At 49.3% G+C, this 21,068-nt stretch overlaps 1 protein-coding gene across 1 annotated transcript in view; it reads left to right on the top strand.

Annotated features, from left to right (window-relative positions):
- Nucleotides 1-5,122, top strand: part of ZNF277 (zinc finger protein 277) — a 119,052-nt gene extending 113,930 nt beyond the window's left edge. The window contains exons 10-12 of the mRNA XM_038753113.1: nucleotides 210-252; nucleotides 978-1,152; nucleotides 4,763-5,122. Of these exons, the coding sequence (XP_038609041.1) occupies nucleotides 210-252; nucleotides 978-1,152; nucleotides 4,763-4,949 (405 nt within the window). The 3' untranslated portion in view covers nucleotides 4,950-5,122. The remainder of the gene's footprint in view (nucleotides 1-209; nucleotides 253-977; nucleotides 1,153-4,762) is intronic.
- Nucleotides 5,123-21,068: the final 15,946 nt, after the last annotated feature.

Raw genomic sequence — 21,068 nt, 5'->3', positions numbered from 1 at the left:
GGGGCTGACAGGTGAGCATGTGTGCTGGTTAACAGGAGCTGCTTCAGTCCAACTGCCAACCTGCTCCAAGAGGGGCAGGAACTGAGTAAAGAAAAAGGGGAAAGTAAAGCTGAGTTTCTTCAGACTTCACCTGCCTGGTCAGGATCCACTCGTGAATTTCAGCCAGAGGAAGGAGGCGGTCCTTCTGACCCTGAAGTATTGTTTTGCAGGATGTCCATGCATTTGATCTCCACAAAATCAAGTCTGAGCTCGGTGAGTTCATCCTCGGGGACAGTGCTCATGGAGGGGCTGATTGCCTCAGAGACTGCCAGAAGGCTGGCGTCTGTGATCTTCTGGGGGCTGTCTTTGAGAGGGGTCAGGGGATGGTTTGGGTCTTTATAATTATGTCTTATTTGGGGTTAAGCTGCTGGGACCAGGGGGTGACAGGCCTTGAACCTCAGGCGTGACCAGCAGTCACCAGCTCCATGTCCCACAGCCAGGTCATGTGTGGAAGGGGCTGAAAGCAAAGCTCTATGTCCTAGGGGGTGAAGGGGCATCCACCCAGACCTCTCAGAGCCATGCTGGGCCTTGTTGTGTTGGAAGGAGCCACCAGGCCTCCCAACGTGGTGCCCTAGGCAGCATAGCCACCCAGAGCTGAGACTATCCCTCATAGCCCAGGCAGGTTAAGGACAGGTCTTCCCAGTTGGTGGGACAGAGACACTGGACAGGAAGGTGCCGAGCACCCGCACTGCTCAAGCCACCAGGTATGTAATCGGAGGCAATGGACAGCAACCCTGACCTGACAACATGGCCCCAGCAGCGCTGCAGGGAGGGGTGGGGTGAGGATGGGGTGAGCCCAGAAGTGCTCATGCAGAGCCTTGCAACACACGTGGGCCAGGTCAGGCAAACATTCCTGCTACACACCTGGCCATTCCTGATAGCCCCGTGGCCTGCACCCAGGCCACCTGACCACTCTGCCCTCTGCCACTGGGTCATAGGTCTAAACTTCTACCAACAAGTGAAGCTGGTCAACTTTATCCGGCGGGTGGCACACCAGGGGCGATGCTACGGCTGCCAGAAGAGCTTCGGCTCCAAGGCCGACCTGAGGGCCCACATGGAGGAGGCCGGACACCTGCTGTCTCTGCCAGACCAGAACACCTGGGACCAGCCTCAGTGAGTGTTTGTCCTCCCATTTCTGCTTTCCTGCCATGGGAGACCCCACTCCACCTCTGTTTCTGATCATTCCAGGAACCATGTAGCGCTAGGTGGAGGCTGAGGGGAGCAAAGCCTTTCCCTCTGGGTGTGTCACCATCTGGGAGCTACACAGGGGAGATGTGGGGCTGACATGGGCTCCACACCCACCTGGATTTTAAGGGGCCTAGTCTGGGTCCGACCCAGGAGCTTACCCAACTCGAGGTCACTGGCTGGGCCTGATTGGGTTAGGCTCCCCAGTGTCAGATGCCAAGAGAGTAGCCACTGAGCCGGCCATTGAGCCTTCCGGCCTCCGAGACCAGCCATCCTGGAGACTCCACCTCCACCCCATTTTGGGAGGCCTGGATGTCCCGGGAGAGCCTGAGCAGGGCTGCAGGATCCAGGTGGGATTTGCAGAGCAGAACCTCCTGCAGCCATCATAGATTCTACCCTTTGAGCCTGGGCAGTATTCTGGTCCTGTTTCCTTGCCAAATAGGAGGACTCACCCTTGCCACCAAGCTTTTTCATACTTTGGGGCCTGGGAGAGTTCAGTAATAATAATAATAATGGAATTTGTTCAGTGCTTACCATGTGCCAAGTACTGTTCTAAGCGCTGGGGTAGATACAAGATTATCAGGTTGTCCCACGTGGGGCTCAGAGTCTTAATCCGGCTCAGAGTCTTAATCCCCATTTTAAAGATGAGGGAACTGAGGTACAGAGAAGTGAAGTGACTTGCCCAAGGTCATACAGCAGACAAGTGGCGGTGCTGGAATTAGAACCCATGACCCAGTAGTCCCAGAGGTTAAGGCTACAACCACCCCTCTGGACCAGACTCCTTGTTGGGTTACCCGCTGGGCGCCTCAATGGGGTTCCTCTCCGAGCCCTTCACTGAGCTCTTCACTGGATCCCTCATTGGGTCATTAGCTCCTCCATTGGCTGGGGCGGGTCTGCCTCAGTTCCCAGCACCCTTTTCTCAGAGACAGTATGGTGTTCTGTGCCAGGGGCCAAGGCAGAGAAATTGAACCCCAGCCCTCCTCCTCATCCTTCAGGCAGGCAAAAACCCCAGCAGTCAGTGAGTCAACTGTATTGATTGAGTACCTACTGTGTGCAGAGCATTGTACTAAGCACTTGGAAGAGTACAATATAACGATCTAACAGACACATTCTGTGCTGACAACAAACTTACAGTCTAGAGGGGGAGATGGACATTAATATAAATCAGTAAAATTACTGATATCTACATAGGAGCTGTGGGGCTTGAAGGAAGGATGAATTAAGGGAGCAAGTCAAGGCAAAGCGGAGACAGTGGGAGAAGAAGAAAGTAGGGCTTAGGGAAGGCCTTTTGAGGGAGTTGCACCTTCAGTAAGGCTTTAAGTGGAAAGAGTAATTATCTGTCAGATATGAAGAGAGAGGGCATTCCAGGCCTGAGGCAGGATGAAGTCGAGAGATCAGCAGCGAGAGAGATGAGATTGAAGTACAATGAGAGGATTGGCATTAGTGTGCAAACTGTTTTATAGTAGGAGAGTAGCTGAGTGAGGTAGGAAGGGGCCAGGTGCTTTAAAGTATGCTTTTAAGCTAATGGTAAGGAGGTTCTGTTGGATACGGAGTTGGATGGGCAATCACTGGAGGTTTTTGAGGAGTGGGGAAACATGGCCTGAATGATTTTGTAGAAAAATCTGCACAGCGGAGTGAAATGCGGACTGGAGTCTGGAGAGATAGGAAGCTGGGAGGTCATCAAGGAGACTGTTACAGTAATAAAAGCGGAATAGGATCAGTGATTGAATTAACGTGGTAGTAGTTTGGATGGAGAAGAAAGGGCGGATTTAGCAATGTTATGGAGGTTGAACTGACAGGATTTAATGATGGATTCAATATGTGGGTTGGAGAGAGAGGTTTCAACAATAATGCCAAGGTTACGGGCGTGAGAGACAGGAAGGATGTCTACAGTGATGGGAAAATCAGAAGAAGGACAGGACTTGGGTGGGAAAATAAGGAGTTCTGTTTTAGATATGTTAAATTTGAGGTACCGGGAGAACATCCAGTAGAGATGTCTTGAAGGCAGGATGAAATGCGAGACTGCAGAGAGGTTGAGAGAGCAGAGCAGGAGATGTAGATTTGGGTATCTCATGAATAGAGATTGTAGTTGAAGCCATGAGAGTGAATAAATTCTCAAAGAGAGTGGGTGTAGATGGAGAATAGACGGGGACCCAGAACTGAACTGGTCGTGGGTTCAAATCCTGGCTCCGCCAGTTGTCAGATGTGTGCCCTTGGGCAAGTCACTTAAACTTCTCGGTGCCTCAGTTACTTCATCTGTCAAATGGGGATTAAGACTGTGAGTCCCACGTGGGACAACCTGATCACCTTGTATCCTCCCCAGCGCTTAGAACAGTGCTTTGCACATAGTAAGCGCTTAACAAATGCCATCATTATTATTGTTATTGACTGAAGCAGCACTGCAGCTCTCCCACTGGGGCAGTTCTAGCCCAGCACCTAAAGCATGTCCTGCTCCACAGAGGGGTTTGTCCTCAGTAAACATCTCCCAGCTACCTTATTGACCCTTGGTGTGGAAGCCTTCAAATTGTGGGCTCCGCTCTGATCATGACTTAGCTGAGTCAAATCTTAATGCTAAGGTGACTGATGTCTTAGCCCCACTTGGGGAGGTGGGGACTAATCAGGTAAAGAAGGGTTTTGAGGAGGACTTGGGAGATCTGGAAAGATGTGGATTGGTCGGTTTTTAGGGGGAAGATGTTCTGGGTTAGGAGCAAGGAGTCAGATGAGCTAGTCAATAGCGAGGTACAGTTAGATGGTCACATCGGGAGGAGCAAAGTGTGCAGGCTGGGATGTAGTAATTGAAGAAATCAGATATGTAAGATGGAGAACACTGGTGGAGAGCTTTGAAAGCAATGGTAAGAAGTGTCTGTTTGATATGAAGGGAGATGGGTAACAATTTGGGGATTTTGAGGATGAATAGCTTTTTAGGAAGATGATCTGAGCAGCAGAAGACAGGATCAACTGAAGAGGAGAGGTCGGGGACAGGGAGACCAAGAAGTAGCCAAGACAGTAGTTGGGAACTTGAGAGCTTGAACCAGGTGGTGGCCAGTAAGGGGAAGAAGAAGGGCAGATCTGGGAAATTGTGGAGGAAAAAGCATCAGGGAAGAGACAGACTGAATCATCTCCTTACTAAGGTCACATCTCTACCAAGAGGCCTTCTCCGATTAATCCCTCTTTTATCTGGCTTGCTCTCCCTTCTGCATTGTCTATGCACTTGGATTTGGGCATTTGATATTTGCCCCACCCTAACCCCACAACACTTGTGTACATATCTTTAAATTATGTATTATTTATATTAATGCCTGTCTTCCTCTCTAGACTGTAAACTCGTTATGGGCAGGGAATGTTTCTGCTAATTCTGTTCTACTCTCCCAAGCGCTTAGTAAAGTGCTCTGCCTATAGTAAGTGCTCCATAAACACCATTGATTGACTGATGGAAGATTCTGCAGATACTGTGGATGAGAGCTTGGCATTCTCCCACAAGTCTGAAGGACTTGGGCCACCTGGCAGCCAAGCCCAGCCCCGTGCACTTGTGTTCCAGGTACTACTTCCCAACCTATGAAAATGACAGCCTTCTGTGCACTCTGTCTGATGGGGAAGGGGACCGAGCCACTGAAGACACCATTGTAGAGGCACCGGTGATCAGCGAGGATGTTTCCAGGCTGCAGGCTCTAAGACAGAGCAGTGTTTTGAACCAGTTGCTGCAGGGAAGGGCTTTGGACAGCTGAAAGAAGCTACATCAGTGGGAGAACCAGACATGGATTCCTTTTGGGAGGTTTCAGCCTGCCCAAGGGTCAGCAGGGTCAGCTGTGCACATTGGACAGTAATTCCCAAAAAATGAACCTGCTTCTAAGAAGGCCCAAATAAAGAGGTGGAGGCAACCATCTCATTTTGCATAGTGGCTTTTGTGTGCTTATTTGTAACTTCATTTGTTTTAGTAGACTCTCTCCATTATCCATGGTCCTGGGGATGGGCGAGGCACAATGAGGAAAGATGAGATAGAAGTGCAGCATGCCACTTCCTCTCCTACTGACCCTCCCAAGTCCTCAGTAACAAGGTGGAAACCCTGCGGAGCCGCCCCCAATGTCTGGGCTCTGCATCTCGTGGCCGCCACCACCTTCGGAGGCTGATCGAACAGGAGCCCCTCTCCCTCCCTCACCGCCCCTAATGATGGTGTCATCTCTCATCTCTCATCTCTCATCTCATCTCTCCCCTAATTAAAGAAGCAGCGTGGCTCAGTGGAAAGAGCACGGGCTCTGGAGTCAGAAGTCAGGGGTTCAAATCCCGTCTCTGCCGCTTGTCAGCTGGGTGACTTTGGGCAAGTCACTTAACTTCTCTGGGCCTCAGTTACCTCATCTGTAAAATGGGGATTAAGACTGTGAGCCCCCCATGGGACAACCTGATCACCTTGTAACCTCCCCAGCGCTTAGAACAGTGCTTTGCACATAGTAAGCACTTAATAAATGCTATCATTATTATTATTATGGTGGTTGCTAAGTGCTTACTACATGCTAAGCACTGTTTTAAGCACTGGGGTAGATACAAGGTAACCAGGTTGGACACAGTCCCTGTCCCATATGGGGCTCATAGTCTTAATCCCCATCGTACAGATGAGAGAACTGAGGCATAGAGGATTGAAGTGACTTGCCCTAAGCCACAGCAGGCAAATGACAGAGCCGGGATTAGAACCCAGGTCCCTCTAACTCCCAGGCCTGTGCTCTATCCACTAAGCCACGGACCAGAGGCTGCAGCTGTGAGCGCATGTGGTCCTTGTTAATGTGCACATAGCTATAATTCTATTTATTCTGACGATTTTGGCACCCATCTACATGTTTCGTTTTATTGTCTATCTCCCCCTTCTAGACTGTGAGCCTGTTGTTGGGTAGGGACTGTCTCTATACGTTGCTGACTTGTACTTCCCAAGTGCTTAGTACAGTGCTGTGCACATAGTAAGCACTCAAAAAATATGATTAAATAAATGAATGAGTAAATGTTTGGGAGCCATGGCAAGCCCAGGTTTTCAGACCCTCCATTGTTTTTCCCTTTTTAAGATGGGGCTAGCTGAAGGGCCACTCCCATAGAGATCTCCAACAAGTTATCTTTTCACGCCTTCTCCAGTCACAGCCACCACTGTTCCATATGACACCTGCTCCAGGAGAGTTGGGGGACCGGGGGCAAAGGGGAGAGATAACAGATAGGGGACTCTCCCTTTCTGGGAACCCAAATATCCCTAGCTCATCCCCCCCACCCCCGCATAAAAGACACTACAAGATAACTTGACCAAAAAGGCTTTAACTGAACACAAATACTTATTGAGGTAACATTTCCTACCTAAACAGACAAGGTGAAATACAGCAGTTGAGTCGTCCTGTAAGGGATCCCTGAGCCAGGGAACAACTTCCCCTCTCCTAAACCAAGGGCCCCTCCTTTACTTTCCTTCAAAGACCTTCAGCCCCTTCATTTTCATCCCCAGCTCTAGGGCTGTTAGGTCTGTGGCCCATGGACTGGAGGGAACTCAGACTTTCCATCTGAGCTCCTAAGATTCCCACTATCTCCTTACCATTTAGACGTTTTTTTCTTGTTTCCTGGCAAAACCAATCCTGTGGGCGCCGCCCCTCCGCCCCCGCCACACACACTCATTTCTTCTGATCAGTTATTCCTTTGCCTGTTCTACTCTTACCCATGGCCAGCTGTCCATGGGATTAACAAATGTCATGTTTTCTATCTAGCCCGGCTCTGCTTCTTTTTTGCCTCTAAGAAATGATATTTGGACATCCCCTCTAGCATTCTGTAGGTCTCACCTACCTGTCTGACTAGGCCAGGGCATTACTCCCAGCCCGTCAGCAATGTTGGTTACATGCAGAGAATCTCAAATGCAGTCTGAAAGGTCTGCGAAGGCTGTGATGCCCGGATCCCATGTCCCAGGTGCTCTGGGGGCTGGTGGAGACCCTGCAAGAGGTTGCAGGCCCAGGCTCTGGCCCCCCACTTTAGGAGGGACTCACCCTATAGAGGAGCTTGACTTCCCTCCCCTGGGATTTCCACGGACCCCCAACTCTCGTTCTCATCAGGAATACCAGGATGGGTGTGGGATTGCTGCAGAGGTTTGTGTGTGGCAGAAGAGCTGCTGTCCTTGCCCATTTTACAGCCATGGTCAGCATTTCCCCACAGCTCCCTGGCTGGGAGAATACTGGGCCTTGGGGTGAGAGCATTGATGACCATCCTTGTCTCGTTTCCTTGCCAAATCAGAGCACTCACCCTTGCCATTACGGTTTTTCATACTTTGGGGCCTGGAGAGTTCAATAACCCCAGAATTAGAGAAGCAGTGTGGCTCAGTGGAAAGAGCATGGGCTTGGGAGTCAGAGGTCATGGGTTCAAATCCCAGCTCCGCTGCTTGCCAGCTGTGTGACTTTGGGCAATTCACTTAACTTCTCTGTGCCTCAGTTACCTCATCTGTAAAATGGAAATTAAGATTGTGAGCCCCACATGGGACAACCTGATCACCTTGTAACTTCCCCAGTGCTTAGAACAGTGCTTTGCACATAGTGCTTAACAAATAACAAAATTATCATTATTATTTAAGGCTTGAGCAACCCATCAGGCAGCAACTCCTCACCCTCGGCTTCAAGGCTGTCCATCACCTCGCTCCCTCCTACCTCACCTCCCTTCTCTCCTTCTCCAGCCCAGCCCGCACCCTCCGCTCCTCTGCTGCTAATCTCCTCACCGTGCCTCGTTCTCGCCTGTCCCGCCGTCGACCCCCAGCCCACGTCATCCCCCTGGTCTGGAATGCCCTCCCTCTGCACATCTGCCAAGCTAGCTTTCTTCCTCCCTTCAAGGCCCTACTGAAAGCTCACCTCCTCCAGGAGGCCTTCCCAGACTGAGCCCCCTCCTTCCTCTCCCCCTTCTCCCCCTCCCCACGCCCCCACCTTACCTCCTTCCCCTCCCCACAGCACCTGTATATATGTATGTAAGTTTGTATGTATCTATTACTCTATTTTATTTGTACATATTTATTGTATTTATTTTATTTTGTTAATATGTTTTGTTTTGTTCTCTGTCCCCCCCTTCTAGACTGTGAGCCCACTGTTGGGTAGGGACCGTCTCTATATGTTGCCAACTTGTACTTTCCAAGTGCTTAATACAGTGCTCTGCACACAGTAAGCGCTCAATAAATACGACTGAATGAATGAATGAATCTGGAACAGATTCCTCAATGAGCCCCTTTCTGGGCTCCTTAAAATGACTCTGGATATTAGCTCCTCCAGCTGAGCCACAAATTGCTGGATGGCTGGTCTCAGAAGGGAAGCACAGTGGTCCAGACTGACCTGGATTAGGACGGTCCCTGGAGCCCGTTCAGGCAGCAGGACCCTCATGCCAGTCCTGCTATGATGGCTGAGCTGAGTCCTCTCCCTTAGGGTACTCCCAGCACCCAGCTCCAGCTCCACCCCCAAACCTGGGCCCTGGTTTGTTCAAGGGGGACCCCAACAGACATGCTCACTGCAGTGAGAGATGAAGGGAGCTGTATTGATAGGGCTGCTAGGTCGTCCTTCCCCAGCTGCCCAGATAAAGAACTGACAGCATAAATCTATCAAGGGTAATGGGGTCTCCAGTTCCCCACCAAATCTGGTCAGAAAAAACGAGCTGCTCTGTGCCTGCTGAAGGTTCTGAATCTGATGGTGGCAGCAGCCACCTACAGCAATGGTAGTGACTGTTCCTGTAGGTGGTGATAATCCCAGCTGTGAGAGCCCCTCCTCTAGCAGTGTGTGCTACTGTTCCCTGACGAGGGCCTCTCTCTGCTGGCCACACACTGTTTTCCATCTGCTCTGCCCCCACTGCTGACAACCACATCCTGTGACATTCAATCAGCCAATCAGTCAATCAATGGTGTTTACTGTGTGCAGAGCAATATACTAAGTTCTTGGAAGAGTGCGGTATAACAGAGTTGGTAGATATGTTCCCTTCCACAAGACTCCTGAATTACTGGCCCCTTCTAGACTCAGGTCAGGGAGGCCTTTCTTCACCCCAGCTAATGGCCCCTTGTCTTATTTCCTGGAGGAACTCCCTGGGCAGAGGACCCGGCCTGGCCTGGCTCCCCAGAGGGAGCCAGGGGCTCTGACTCTGTCCTGCCCAGAAAATCTAGGGATCCAGAGCCCACCTGAGCCAGCCATTCTCCTCGTCCACCCCAGGCCCCCCAGGCTTCGACATCACTGAAGAAAGGAAGAAGAGTGGATATTAACTCCCGTGGGGAAGCCTAGAGGTCTAGAGGAAGAAGCCAAGGCTGAAAGGTCAGAGAACATCAAAGGGCAGAGTGAAGGCTGGACAAACCTCAAATAGCTGTTCAGCACTTCCCAGCACTGGAGCTTGTGACTACTTCCCAGAAAACTTTGTGGCCCAACCTCACTAGAGAAACACTCTGTCTATTGTGTGCACCCATGACAGGAGTCTCCTGAGGTGTGGAGCTGCAGCAACCAGTGCTCTAGAAAGGCAGCCTAACTCAAGCAATAGACTCCAGCTCCAACCATTCAGTCCATGTCTCCCCACACTTCAAGAACCTCCAGTGGTTGTCCATCCATCTCTGCATCAAACAGAAGCTCCTTACCATCAGCTTTAAAGCACTCAACCAGCTCTCCCCCGCCTACTTTTCGTCACTGACCAACTACAAATCCCAGCCTAATGCACTTCGCTCCTCTGATGCCAAGCTACTCACTATATCTCGATCTCATTCATCTTGCCACTGACCCCTCGCTCATGTCCTCCCTCCCTCCAATCTGGAACTCCCTCCTGCTTCATATCTGACAGACCCCCTTGACCCACTCTTCCCACCTTCAAAATCTTATTAAAATCGTATCTCTAAGAGTCCTTCTCAATTAAGCCCTCTTTTAGCCTATTTTCCCTTCTGCATTGCCTATGAACTTAGATCTGTACCCTTTAAATACTTGCTATACACCCTCACCCTCATATACCCTTATGGGTACATTTCCATAATTTATTTTAATGTCTGTTTCCTCCTCTAGGCTGTAAGCTCCTTGAGGGCAGGGAACATACCTATCAACTGTGTTGTATTCTCCCAAATGCTTAGTACAGTGTTCTGCACACAGAAAGCACTTAATATATGCCATTGATGGATTGTTACTCTGCAGCCCTGAAGGCACTACTCCAGGCTCTACTAAAGGAGGGTGCTACAGGAGGGTATGTTAGTTTGCTTCAGATACCAATTGGATCTCTGCTGTTCAGAAATGTCTTTTAATGTTTGCTTTTACTTTATAGGCATTCATTCATTTATTCATTCAATTGTATTTATTGAGCACTTACTGTGTGCAGAGCACTGTACTAAGCACTTATTATTTTAGGTCTTCATCCTAGCCTAGCAGGCTTTTTGATGGGTAGAGTTCTACTAGTAATAATAGTAGTAGTAATAATAACAATAACAATTATGGTATTCATTAAGCATTTACTATGTGCCCAGGCACTATTCTAACCCTGGGATGGAGACAAGTAAATCAGGGTTGGACACAGTCCCTGTCCCAGAGAAGCAACATGGCCTAGTGGCAAGAGTCAGAGAATGTGGGTTCTAATCCCGGCTCCACCACTTGTCTGCTGTGTGACCTTGGGCAAATCATGTAACTTCTCTGTGCCTCAGTTACCTCATCTGTAAAATGGGGAGTAAAATGTAAAAATGGGTATGTGAGCCACCTATGGGACAGGGACTGTGTCCAACCTGATTGCCTTGTATCTGCCCCAGCTCTTGGCACATAGTAAGTGCTTAAAAAATACCATAGTAATTATTATAATTATTATTATTAGAGACATATAAGGAAAAAAGTAAACAGAACAAAAAAAACCATAAAAGACAAGGACAGGGACAAATACTAAAATAAAAATACAAGCCATAGGGTAATGTGACTAGAAGACAGTGTTTTTTTGCCAGTCACAGCCCCAGAGTGAGGTTCTCAAATAAAAGGTTGAAAAGTACTGGGCTCAGCATTTGGGAACTGAATGTACACCTCCTGGCTCTGCCTTCAACTTACTGCATGACTTTAGGTAAGCTTCTTAATCGATCTGGGCCTCTATGTCTCTTTCCGAATTACACACCCACCCAGACTGAAGGCAGGCTATGAACACTGGGAGAGCACCTGCAAATTCCCAAAGTGAAGGGCATGCTAATGAATGGAATGACAAACTTGTCTGACCGAGAGGGTGGCACAATAAAGCAATATGTGGGCTAGAGAAGAGTTGACCCAACTGCTGTCAGTCATCCTGGGGAGTGCATGTCTGCTCAGGTTCAGCGATGCTAGTGGCATAGGTGACAAGATTTCCCTTGCTGCCACCAGCCTGGGATTTCATCTCTGCTCCCACCCACGTGGGCCTCTCCATCCTAAACAGCTACCTTCTCACCTTCTCATTGTCCTGGATTTTATGGTGAAATCAAGGACTATGGCATTGCACTATTGGTGATGAAAGCTGCCCAATAGCTGAGTGTTGTGTCTCTTGGAAATATGGATCGCCCCTCCACCCCTGCCAAAATTACCCTGTATATTTTATCAATAGGTTTCATGCCATAAATGGAATGTTCCCAATCTTTCTTAGGGATCTGCTCAGTTGGACTGAAGGGCAGCACACTGAGGTTTGATTCCGGACTCAATCGATCAATTAAGTATGTACTGAGAGCTTACTGTTATCAAAGCACTGAACTAAGTGCTTGGGAGAGTACAATGCAAAAGGGTTGGAAGATGTGATACCTACCTGCTAGAAGCTTACAGTCTACTGTAAATTTGGAATAGGGGAAAGAGTAGAGAATAAGAATGTGTACATGAGTGCTGTGGGGCTGGAGTGAGTATCAACAGTGCTCAAAGGGTATACAGCAAAGTGCTAAGTAGGGAGAAGCAGTATGGTGTTGTGGATAGAACATCTAAGTCTAGGAGTCAGAAGGTCATGGGTTCTAACCCCGGCTCTGCCACTTTCATTCAATATGATTCATTCATTCAATCATATTTATTGAGTGTTTATTGTGGCAAAGCACTGTACTAAGCACTCAAACACATTCCTGCCAACAACGAGTTCACAGTCTAGAGGGGAGAGAGACGTTAACATAAATAAATAAATGAATAAATTAAATAACAGCTACATATATATACATATGTGCTGTAGAGACATGAGGGAGAATGAATGAAGGAGCAAGTAGCGGCAGTGCAAAAAGGAGTGGGAGAAGAGGAGAGGAGGGCTTTAGTCAGGGAATGCTTCTTGGAGGAGATGTGCCTTCAGTAAGTTTTGAAGTGGGGGAAAGCAATTATCTGTCTGATATGAGGAGGGTGGGCATTTCAGCCCATAGGTAGGGTGTGGATGAGAGGTTGGTGAAGAGGTTGGTGATGAGATAGACAAGAGCGAGATACAGTGAGAAGATTAACATTAGAGGAATGAAGTGTAGGGGCTGGGTTGTAGTAGGAGAATAGTGAAGTGAGGTATGAGGGGGAAATGTGATCAAGTGCTTTAAAGTCAATGGTGAGGAGCTTTTATTTGATGCGGAGATGGATGGGCAACCACTGGATTTCCTTAAGAAGTGGGGAAACGTCTGCTGTGTGACTTTGTGCAAGCCACTTTACTTCTCTGTGACTCAGTTACCTCATCTGTAAAATGGGGACTGAGACTGTGAGCCTCACGTGGGACAAGTACTGTGTCCTACCTGATTCGCTTGTATCCACCCCAGCGCTTAGCACAGTGTCTGGCTGGCACAGTGCCTGGCTTAACACATACCACTATTATTATTATGATTATTGCATAGTTGAAACAGAGGGGAGGGCATAAAAGGGAAATACTGGATTTACTCTGGGAAAACTTCTTGGCAGATATATAATTTTAGGAGGGTTTTGAAGGTGGAGAGACTGTCGGATAGGAAGGGGGAGGGAGTTCCAAGCCAGAGGGAAGATGTGGGCAAGGAGTCAGTAGTGGGACAGACAAGATTGAGATACAGAGAGTAGGTTGGTGTTTGAAAAGTGTAGTGTGTGGTATTAACCACTCACTATGTGTCAAGAACTGAACAAATCACTGAGGTAGATGCAAGATAATCAGGTCCCACAAAGGACTAACTGTAGGAGGCCCCCTCCCACCTCCCAGCAGGACCCCAGCAGCTCTTGTGGGGTGTACTTGGTGGCCGTACACCTGAGGCTGGGAGAACGCTAAAGCTATATGCCACCATGGCCCAGCCAACCCCAACAAACCAGCATCAAGACAGGTCCCCCACAAGTGTTTGTCAGGCTCCATGCCTGGTTTCTGATTCTCAAATGGGCTAAGGAAAGGCCAGTGTCATCATCTCCTGCAGATACTGCAGGTCTCAAAGGGAAAGCAGTCAGGAAGCAGGCTTGAACACAACTGAGGGAGAGGCCCTCAGGAGATCAGCAAGATCCAGAACCCCTGGAGGGCCTGCAGCAGGACAGCAAGGACCAGAGCCCTCCCAGGCCCTCCCAGGGCCTGTGGCAGAACAGCAAGGTCCAGAACCCCAGGAGGGACTGCAGCAGGACAGCGAAATCCAGAACCTGGGGTTCTGGATCCCCAGGAGGGTCAGCAGCAGGACTGCGAGAAGCAGAATGCGTTAGTGGATAAAGCACTGGTGTAGGAGTCAGAAGAACGTAGTTCTAATTTCAGCTCTGCCATTTGTCTTCTGTATGACTTTGGGCAACTTCTCTGTGCGTCGGTTACTTCATCCGTAAAATGGGGAGTCCCATTCATCTGTGAGTCCCATGTGGGGCATGGATTGTGTCCAACCTGATTAGCTTGTATCTACCCTGGCACTTAGTACAGTGCCCGGCACGCAGTAAACACTTAATACCACAGAAAATGAATAAATACATACACATGCATGCATACATACATGCATATATATAAATCCAGGGAGAGCCTGCAGCAGGACAGTGAGATCCAGAAGCCCAGGAGGACCTGCAGCAGAACAGAGATTCAGAACCCCAGGAGGACCTGTAGCAGGATAGCAAGGTCCAGAACCCCAGGAGGACCTGCAGCAGGACAGCAAGATCAAGAACCCCAGGAGAGCCTGCTGCAGGACAAAGATTCAGAACTCTGGGAGGGACTGAAACAGGCCAGCAAGATCCAGAATCTTGGAAGGGCCTGGGACAGAGCTGGATCTCACTGCCCCTAACTTGGCCTGGGCATCCAACTGGACAAAGTAGACCCCAGGCCCAGCCTCCCTCTTCATCCTGGCTTCCACATGCCACCTAAAGCTTCCCTCTGCCACCCGACCTCCCTCCACTGTCACCTACCGCTGGCTCTCCCCACTCAACTCTCCAATAGAGTCCAAGGGATCCCTGGGGCAGAAAGCCGTAAATCCCAGAATGGGGCTCCAGTGGTAGCACCCCTTCCGAGACTGTGAGACCTCTCCGGGCACCTGCCAGGTGGCTTTCCCTGCCAGTTCTGGACAGGTCTGAGTGGAATAACATTCCAGTCGCCTGAGATAGGTTTTCCAGGAGGTGACAGAGGGATGGATGCTAACCACGGACCCATAGACAGCTCCGACGAATCGGGGCGATGGCTTGAAATTGGAGAAGGAGGCAGCAGCTCTCTCGGGCTCGTCCTGAGCGAAGCCTTCTGTTGGTCGAGCCGCGATGCCCTCTGCTGGCCAAAGATTGGCGTGAGTCGTAGCGTCCTCTACGTGTTCCTAGCGAGCCCTAACGCCCTCTGCCGGCCAATACTCGGCATTAACCTCCCTTGGTCCCCACATTCGATCTGTTCCCGGGGAGAGGGCACTTAATATGCGCCAAGGGCTGGGTGTCCCACACAGGACTCACAGTATTAGAGAGGGGAAGAACATCATCATCATCATCAATCGTATTTATTGAGCGCTTACTATGTGCAGAGCACTGTACTAAGCGCTTGGGAAGTACAAATTGACAACATATAGAGACAGTCCCTACCCAACAGTGGGCTCACAGTCTAAAAGGGGGAGACAGAGACCAAACATACTAACAAAATAAAATAAATAGAATAGATATGTACAAATAAATTAAATAAATAAATAAATAGAGTAAAAAAATATGTACAAACATATATACATATATACAGGTGCTGTGGGGAAGGGAGGGAGGTAAGATGGGGGGATGGAGAGGGGGACGAGGGGGAGAGGAAGGAAGGGGCTCAGTCTGGGAAGGCCTCCTGTAGGAGGTGAGCTCCCAGCAGGGCCTTGAAGGGAGGAAGAGAGCTAGCTTGGCGGATGGGCAGAGGGAGGGCATTCCAGGCCTGGGGGATGACGTGGGCCGGGGGTCGATGGCGGGACAGGCGAGAGCGAGGTACGGTGAGGAGATCAGCGGTGGAGGAGCGGAGGTTGCGGACTGGGCTGTAGAAGGAGAGAAGGGAGGTGAGGTAGGAGGGGGCGAGGTGATGGAGAGCCTTGAAGCCCAGGGTGAGGAGTTTCATATAACAATAAATGACATTGAGTGCTTACTGGGTTCAGAGCACTGTACTAAGTGCTTGGAAAAGTACGATTGCAAGCAGCGTGGCTCAGTGGAAAGAGCACAGGCTTTGGAATCAGGTCATGGGTTCGAATCCTGACCCCATCACATGTCTGCTGTGTGGCCTTGGGCAAGTCACTTAGCTTCTCAGAGCCTCAATTACCTCATCTGTAAAATGGGGATGATGACTATGAGCCCCACACGGGACAATCTGATCACCTTGTATCCCCCCCAGCGCTTGGAACAGTGCTTTGCACATAGTAGGCGCTTAACAAATGCCATCATTATTATTATTATTACAATTGGGCAACAAATAGAGAAACATTCATTCATTCCATTGTATTGAGCGCTTACTGGGTGCAGAGCACTACTAAGCAAATGGCAAGTACAATTGGGCAACAGAGACATTCATTCAATCATATTTATTTAGAGCTTACTGTGTGCAGAGCACTGTTATAAGTGCTTGGAAAGTCCAATTGGACAACAAATGGAGACAATTCCTGCCCAACAACGGGCTATGGAAGTGTCTGGCCAATGGCCCGGCTGGGATTAGAAACCCTGTCCAACGCTTAATACGGTGCTCTGCACACAGTAAGCACTCAATAAATACGATTGAATGAATTACTCTTTATTTTACTTGTACATATTTATTCTACTTATTTTATTTTGTTAATATGTTTTGTTTTGTTGTCTGTCTCCCCCTTCTAAACTGTGAGCCCGCTGTCGGGTAGGGACCGTCTCTAGATGTTGCCGACTTGGACTTCCCAAGCGCTTAGGACAGTGCTCTGCACACAGTAAGCGCTCAATAAATACGATTGAATGATTGAATGAATGATTGATTAATCTTAGATGAGGCACAGAGACACCTGTCTACATGTTTTGTTTTGCTGTCTGTCTCCCCCTCCTAGACTGTGAGCCCGTTGTTGGGTAGGGACCGTCTCTATATGTTGCCGACTTGGACTTCCCAAGAGTGCTCTGCACACAGTAAGCGCTCAATAAATACGATTGAATGAATGAATGAATATTAAGTGACTTGCCCAAAGCCACCCAGCTGGACGGTGGAACCCAGACTCCAGACTCCCTGACACATGCTCTTTCCACTAGGCAGTATTGCCACTCATTTAAAAAGATCCAGTCACTGCCCTGAAACGGTTTATAATCTAGCAGGGGAGACAGACACAAAAATAAAGGGCAGATGGGGGGAAAGAGAGAAAGGGAAGGGAAGATGGATTTGTGGTGGAAGAAAATGCTTTAGAGTGTGTAAGTCAATATGTATAAAAGTGCTCCAGGTTTGGACATCAGACCAGAATGGACCCGGCCTCCCTGATTCCGACAAACAGTTCCAGTTCCATGGCCACCCCTCCCCTCGGAGGCCTCCTCAGGCTCACAACTCTGTCAACCTCAGGTCAGCCCCCAGCCACCAGCCTGACCTGACAGGTGCCCACATAACATTTTGTGGCAGTCCACCCAAACATGCAACCAGAATATTATAGTAATAAAGCAGTAAATACTAAGGAAGCCAAGTAGAAAGAGCATGGACCTAGGAGCCGGGGGATCGGGGCTCTAATCCCAGTTCTGTCACTTGCCTCCTGATTCCCAGGCTCATACTCTATCCACTTGGCCATGCTACTTCTCCCACATACCTGCCCTTGCCCATCTTCAGCACCTTCACTCACCCTCATCTCCTACGCCTTCACCTGTCCCCATCACCTGCCCCTTCCCATACCTTGCACCTATGGCCACACCCTCACACCTGTCCCTCTCACCCATCTCTCTCCCCCTTCTGCACCATTACCTGCACTCCCCCTTCACCCATACATACATGCATGTCAGCACACTCACACCTGTCCTCACCCCACTCCCATGCCATCACACAAATATATACCCCAAAATACACAGAACATGCAGGAACTACATAAACCCACTCATAGAAACTCACCCACACCCCCAGGTATGATCAGAAACACACACATGTTCATTCATTCAATCATATTTATTGAGCACTTACTGTGTGCAGAGTACTGTACTAAGTGCTTGGGAAGTACAAGTTGGTAACATATAGAGACAGTCCCTACTCGACAGCGGGCATGTTGGCACACACTCATGAAAGGTGGGGCTGGGGAGAGGAAGCCACAAACGAAGTATTGGCACAGTACATATCCTGGGGAAAATGGTGGTGACAGTGACAGTTCAGGGTGGTTCTGAAGAACGGGCAGGGGTCCTGGGCCCAGTGGGAGGAGGCAGGTGACATTTCAGCCTCACCTCCAGTGGTAATACCCTTAAATCCTGCCATCACTACTGCTATTATTACTTCATCTCCATAAGGCATCTGAGAATCCCTGTCCCCCACAGCACCCTCTGTCCCCATTCTGCTGCCTCAATCCCTGGCAGAGGTTCACCTGCTGGTCAGGGAGATTTGGAATTGCCAGACCAGGCAAGTTCTCAAGAGCCCTGGGCCAGGAGCTCAGGTCACTTCAGCTATAGGGCCCAATACGATTGATTGATTGGTGGGGAGTCATTGGTGGAGGTGGAAGGATTGTGATAAAAGGCTCCGAAGGGGCCATCAGGGAGACATTTCCACCTCTTTTCTGGGTTTAAAGTAGTTTAGGAGGAACAGCCTGCTGTGGGCAGGGATAGTCTCTCATTTTTGCAGTACTGTACTTTCCAAGCACTTAGTACAGTGGTCTGCGCACAGTAAGTGCTCAATAAATATGATTGAATTCATTCATTCATTTATTCAATCGCATTTATTGAGTGCTTGCTATGTGCAGAGCACTGTACTACATGCTTGGGAAGTACAAGTTGGCAACATATAGAGACGGCCCCTACCCAACAATGGGCTCACAATCTAGAAGGGGGAGACAGGCAACACATGTGGTCAGGTGTCAAGTCATCAGAATAAATAGAAGTAAAGCTAGATGCACCTCATTGGCAAAATAGAATAGTAAATATGTACAAGTAAAATAAATAGAGTAATAAATCTGTACAAACATATATACAGGGGCTGTGGGGAGGGGAAGGAGGTAGGGCAGGGGGGATGGGGAGGGGGAGAGGAAAAAGGGGCTCAATCTGGTAAGGCCTCCTGGAGAAGGTGAGCTCTCAGTAGGGCTTTGAAGGGAGGAAGATTCCTTGTCCCCCAGACTCCTGCTGTGCGTCTACGTGGCGGGGTGGGGGGGGGGGGGGGGCTCTGTCCTTGTAGCCCAGACTCCCTCTGTGCACCTGTGTGTGGGGGAGAGGGGGGCTTTTCCTTGTAGCCCGGGCTCCCTCTGTGCACCTGAATGAATGAATGAATGAATGAATGAATGAATACATAGCTCAGTGAGATGGGAAGGAAAGTGAGAAGGGCCCATCCAAGCTGCCTGCACCCTGCTAGCTGGTCCTGGGTTCACCAAATCTGGCACTCTAACTGATCATGCGAGCACCTGTAGGCCAGACCTCACCTATCCAGGCTCCACCAGCTGAACTTCAAGACCCGAGGATGCCAGGATACTGGCCTGCAGAGCCCCACACCAGCTGTCCAGAAAGTCTCCTGCAGGTGAGGCATATGGCTCTGGGCAGCTCTATTCTGATCACTGTTCCCCTTGGAGGTTGGGGCTGCAGGACCCCACACCCCATCCTTTCCCTGGAGAGGCAGGGCTCTCTGGGTTTGCCTGATCTGACCAGCTTAGCCACTTTTGGCTTTGACTGGGTTTAGGCCATCTCCCTCCTGCTCTGGGCATTGGGCTGAAGGCACTTGTTCAATTACTGGCCGCTGTGGCCATTGCCTCAAGGGAGCCTCTGCGGGAGTGAAAAGCACAGAAATAAAGTCATGCATCTGCAATAACGTTTTCCCTCCCAACTAAGACTTGTCTAAACCATCTCAGAAAATATCACTGTTGTCCTGGCTAGGGTGGCCGCAGCCCAAAGTGACTCATCCAGGGCTGCCAGAAAAAGCCAACTTGGTCCAAATTACACAGGCAATTGTTTCTTGTTCTTATTAACATTCTCTTTTCCTTTCCTCTTTGGTTTTCTTTTAGGATTTGTCTCTGGGGTGTCACCTGTCGCCTGGGGATGGGTTCGTTCGGGAATCAGCGTGGAGAAAGAGAGAGAGAGGGAGAGAAAGAGAGAGACAGACAGAGAGAGAGAGAGAGAGAGAGAGAGAGAGAGAGAGAGAGAGAGAGAGACTGTGAAAGGATAGGTTGAGTTTTATACAAAATTTATTCCACGAGGCGAATTGAATTATTTGATTATTTTTGACACAGAGAATTGAACCTCTCTTTCCAGAGGAATATGAATATTTAATGATATTAAAGCTTCCCTATGGGGAGGAATATACTATGTATTAGTTGCGTGTGGTAAATCCCCCAGGTCCCACCCAGGAGGAATTCACTAATGGTTTGTTCAAACATGGTGAGGCAGCCATCTCCCTCCCAAGAGCACTTCTCACTCGGGAGGAATCTGCTTATGTGTTACCCATACATGGTGAGGTGGCTAGCTCCCAACCACATGCACTTCCCACTCGGGAGAAATCCACTTACACATTACCCACATATGGTGAAGCGGCTAGCTCCCACCCACAAGCATTCAGTGGCACACCCATCACACAGCTCCTCACTTGGTGCAGTCAGAGCAGGCATCTCACTCTCTGGGCAGAAATGACCTGCGTCCCAGCTGCTGCAAGTTTTGATCCACTGCACAGAAGGTCAGAGCCTGCAGGTATTTATTACCTGTGCTCCTAGGCCAATTCAGCTTCCAGCCTCAGTTTATCTAATCTCTGCCCTCCCCCCTCCTCCATACCTAATTTTCTTTGCATGGGGGCGAGGGACACCTGTTCCCATCTTGGGCTGTCAATCTAGCAGTTTTGGTTGTGGGGGCGGCATCCCACCCGAACTCCCGAGTTATGCTTGCTGGCTCGGTGATCACAAGATAGCATCTGACCTTGAGATGGTGGGTACCCCGAATTCACCTTTGGGACATGGGGCAGTTTAAAAAATTTATGCTTTGTAACCCTCATGTGAGTATTTCCTGAGTGAGTGTGGGCAGAAATTTGTGTGTGTGTGTGTGTTGTGTGGTGGTGGGGTGGGAGGTGGGGGGAATATGGAGTTTCTCGTAGCAGAATTGCATCTCATGAGTTGAGCTAAAGTTGCTATGCCTGGATTAGTCTCCCAGATTGTGCTCAGATTGTAACTGCCAAATTGTTCCTCTGGTTATGCCCAAATTGTTAAAACAGACTTCTCTTTCCCCGAATTGATCTCAGTCTTTTAGCCAAGTCACACACCAATTCAGTAATTTGATAAGCAAATCTCCAGCAGGGTCTCCAATGCTCCCCAAAACATCCCTGGATCAGTAAATTACTATCCCAAAAGTTATACAAAACAAACAAAAAAAGTTATTGGGTTCCCAAAGCCTCCATCGTCA

The sequence above is a fragment of the Tachyglossus aculeatus genome, chromosome 10, assembly GCF_015852505.1.
Source record: "Tachyglossus aculeatus isolate mTacAcu1 chromosome 10, mTacAcu1.pri, whole genome shotgun sequence".
In the NCBI taxonomy this organism is placed as follows: domain Eukaryota; kingdom Metazoa; phylum Chordata; class Mammalia; order Monotremata; family Tachyglossidae; genus Tachyglossus; species Tachyglossus aculeatus.
This window is presented reverse-complemented; position numbering and strand designations above follow the sequence as displayed.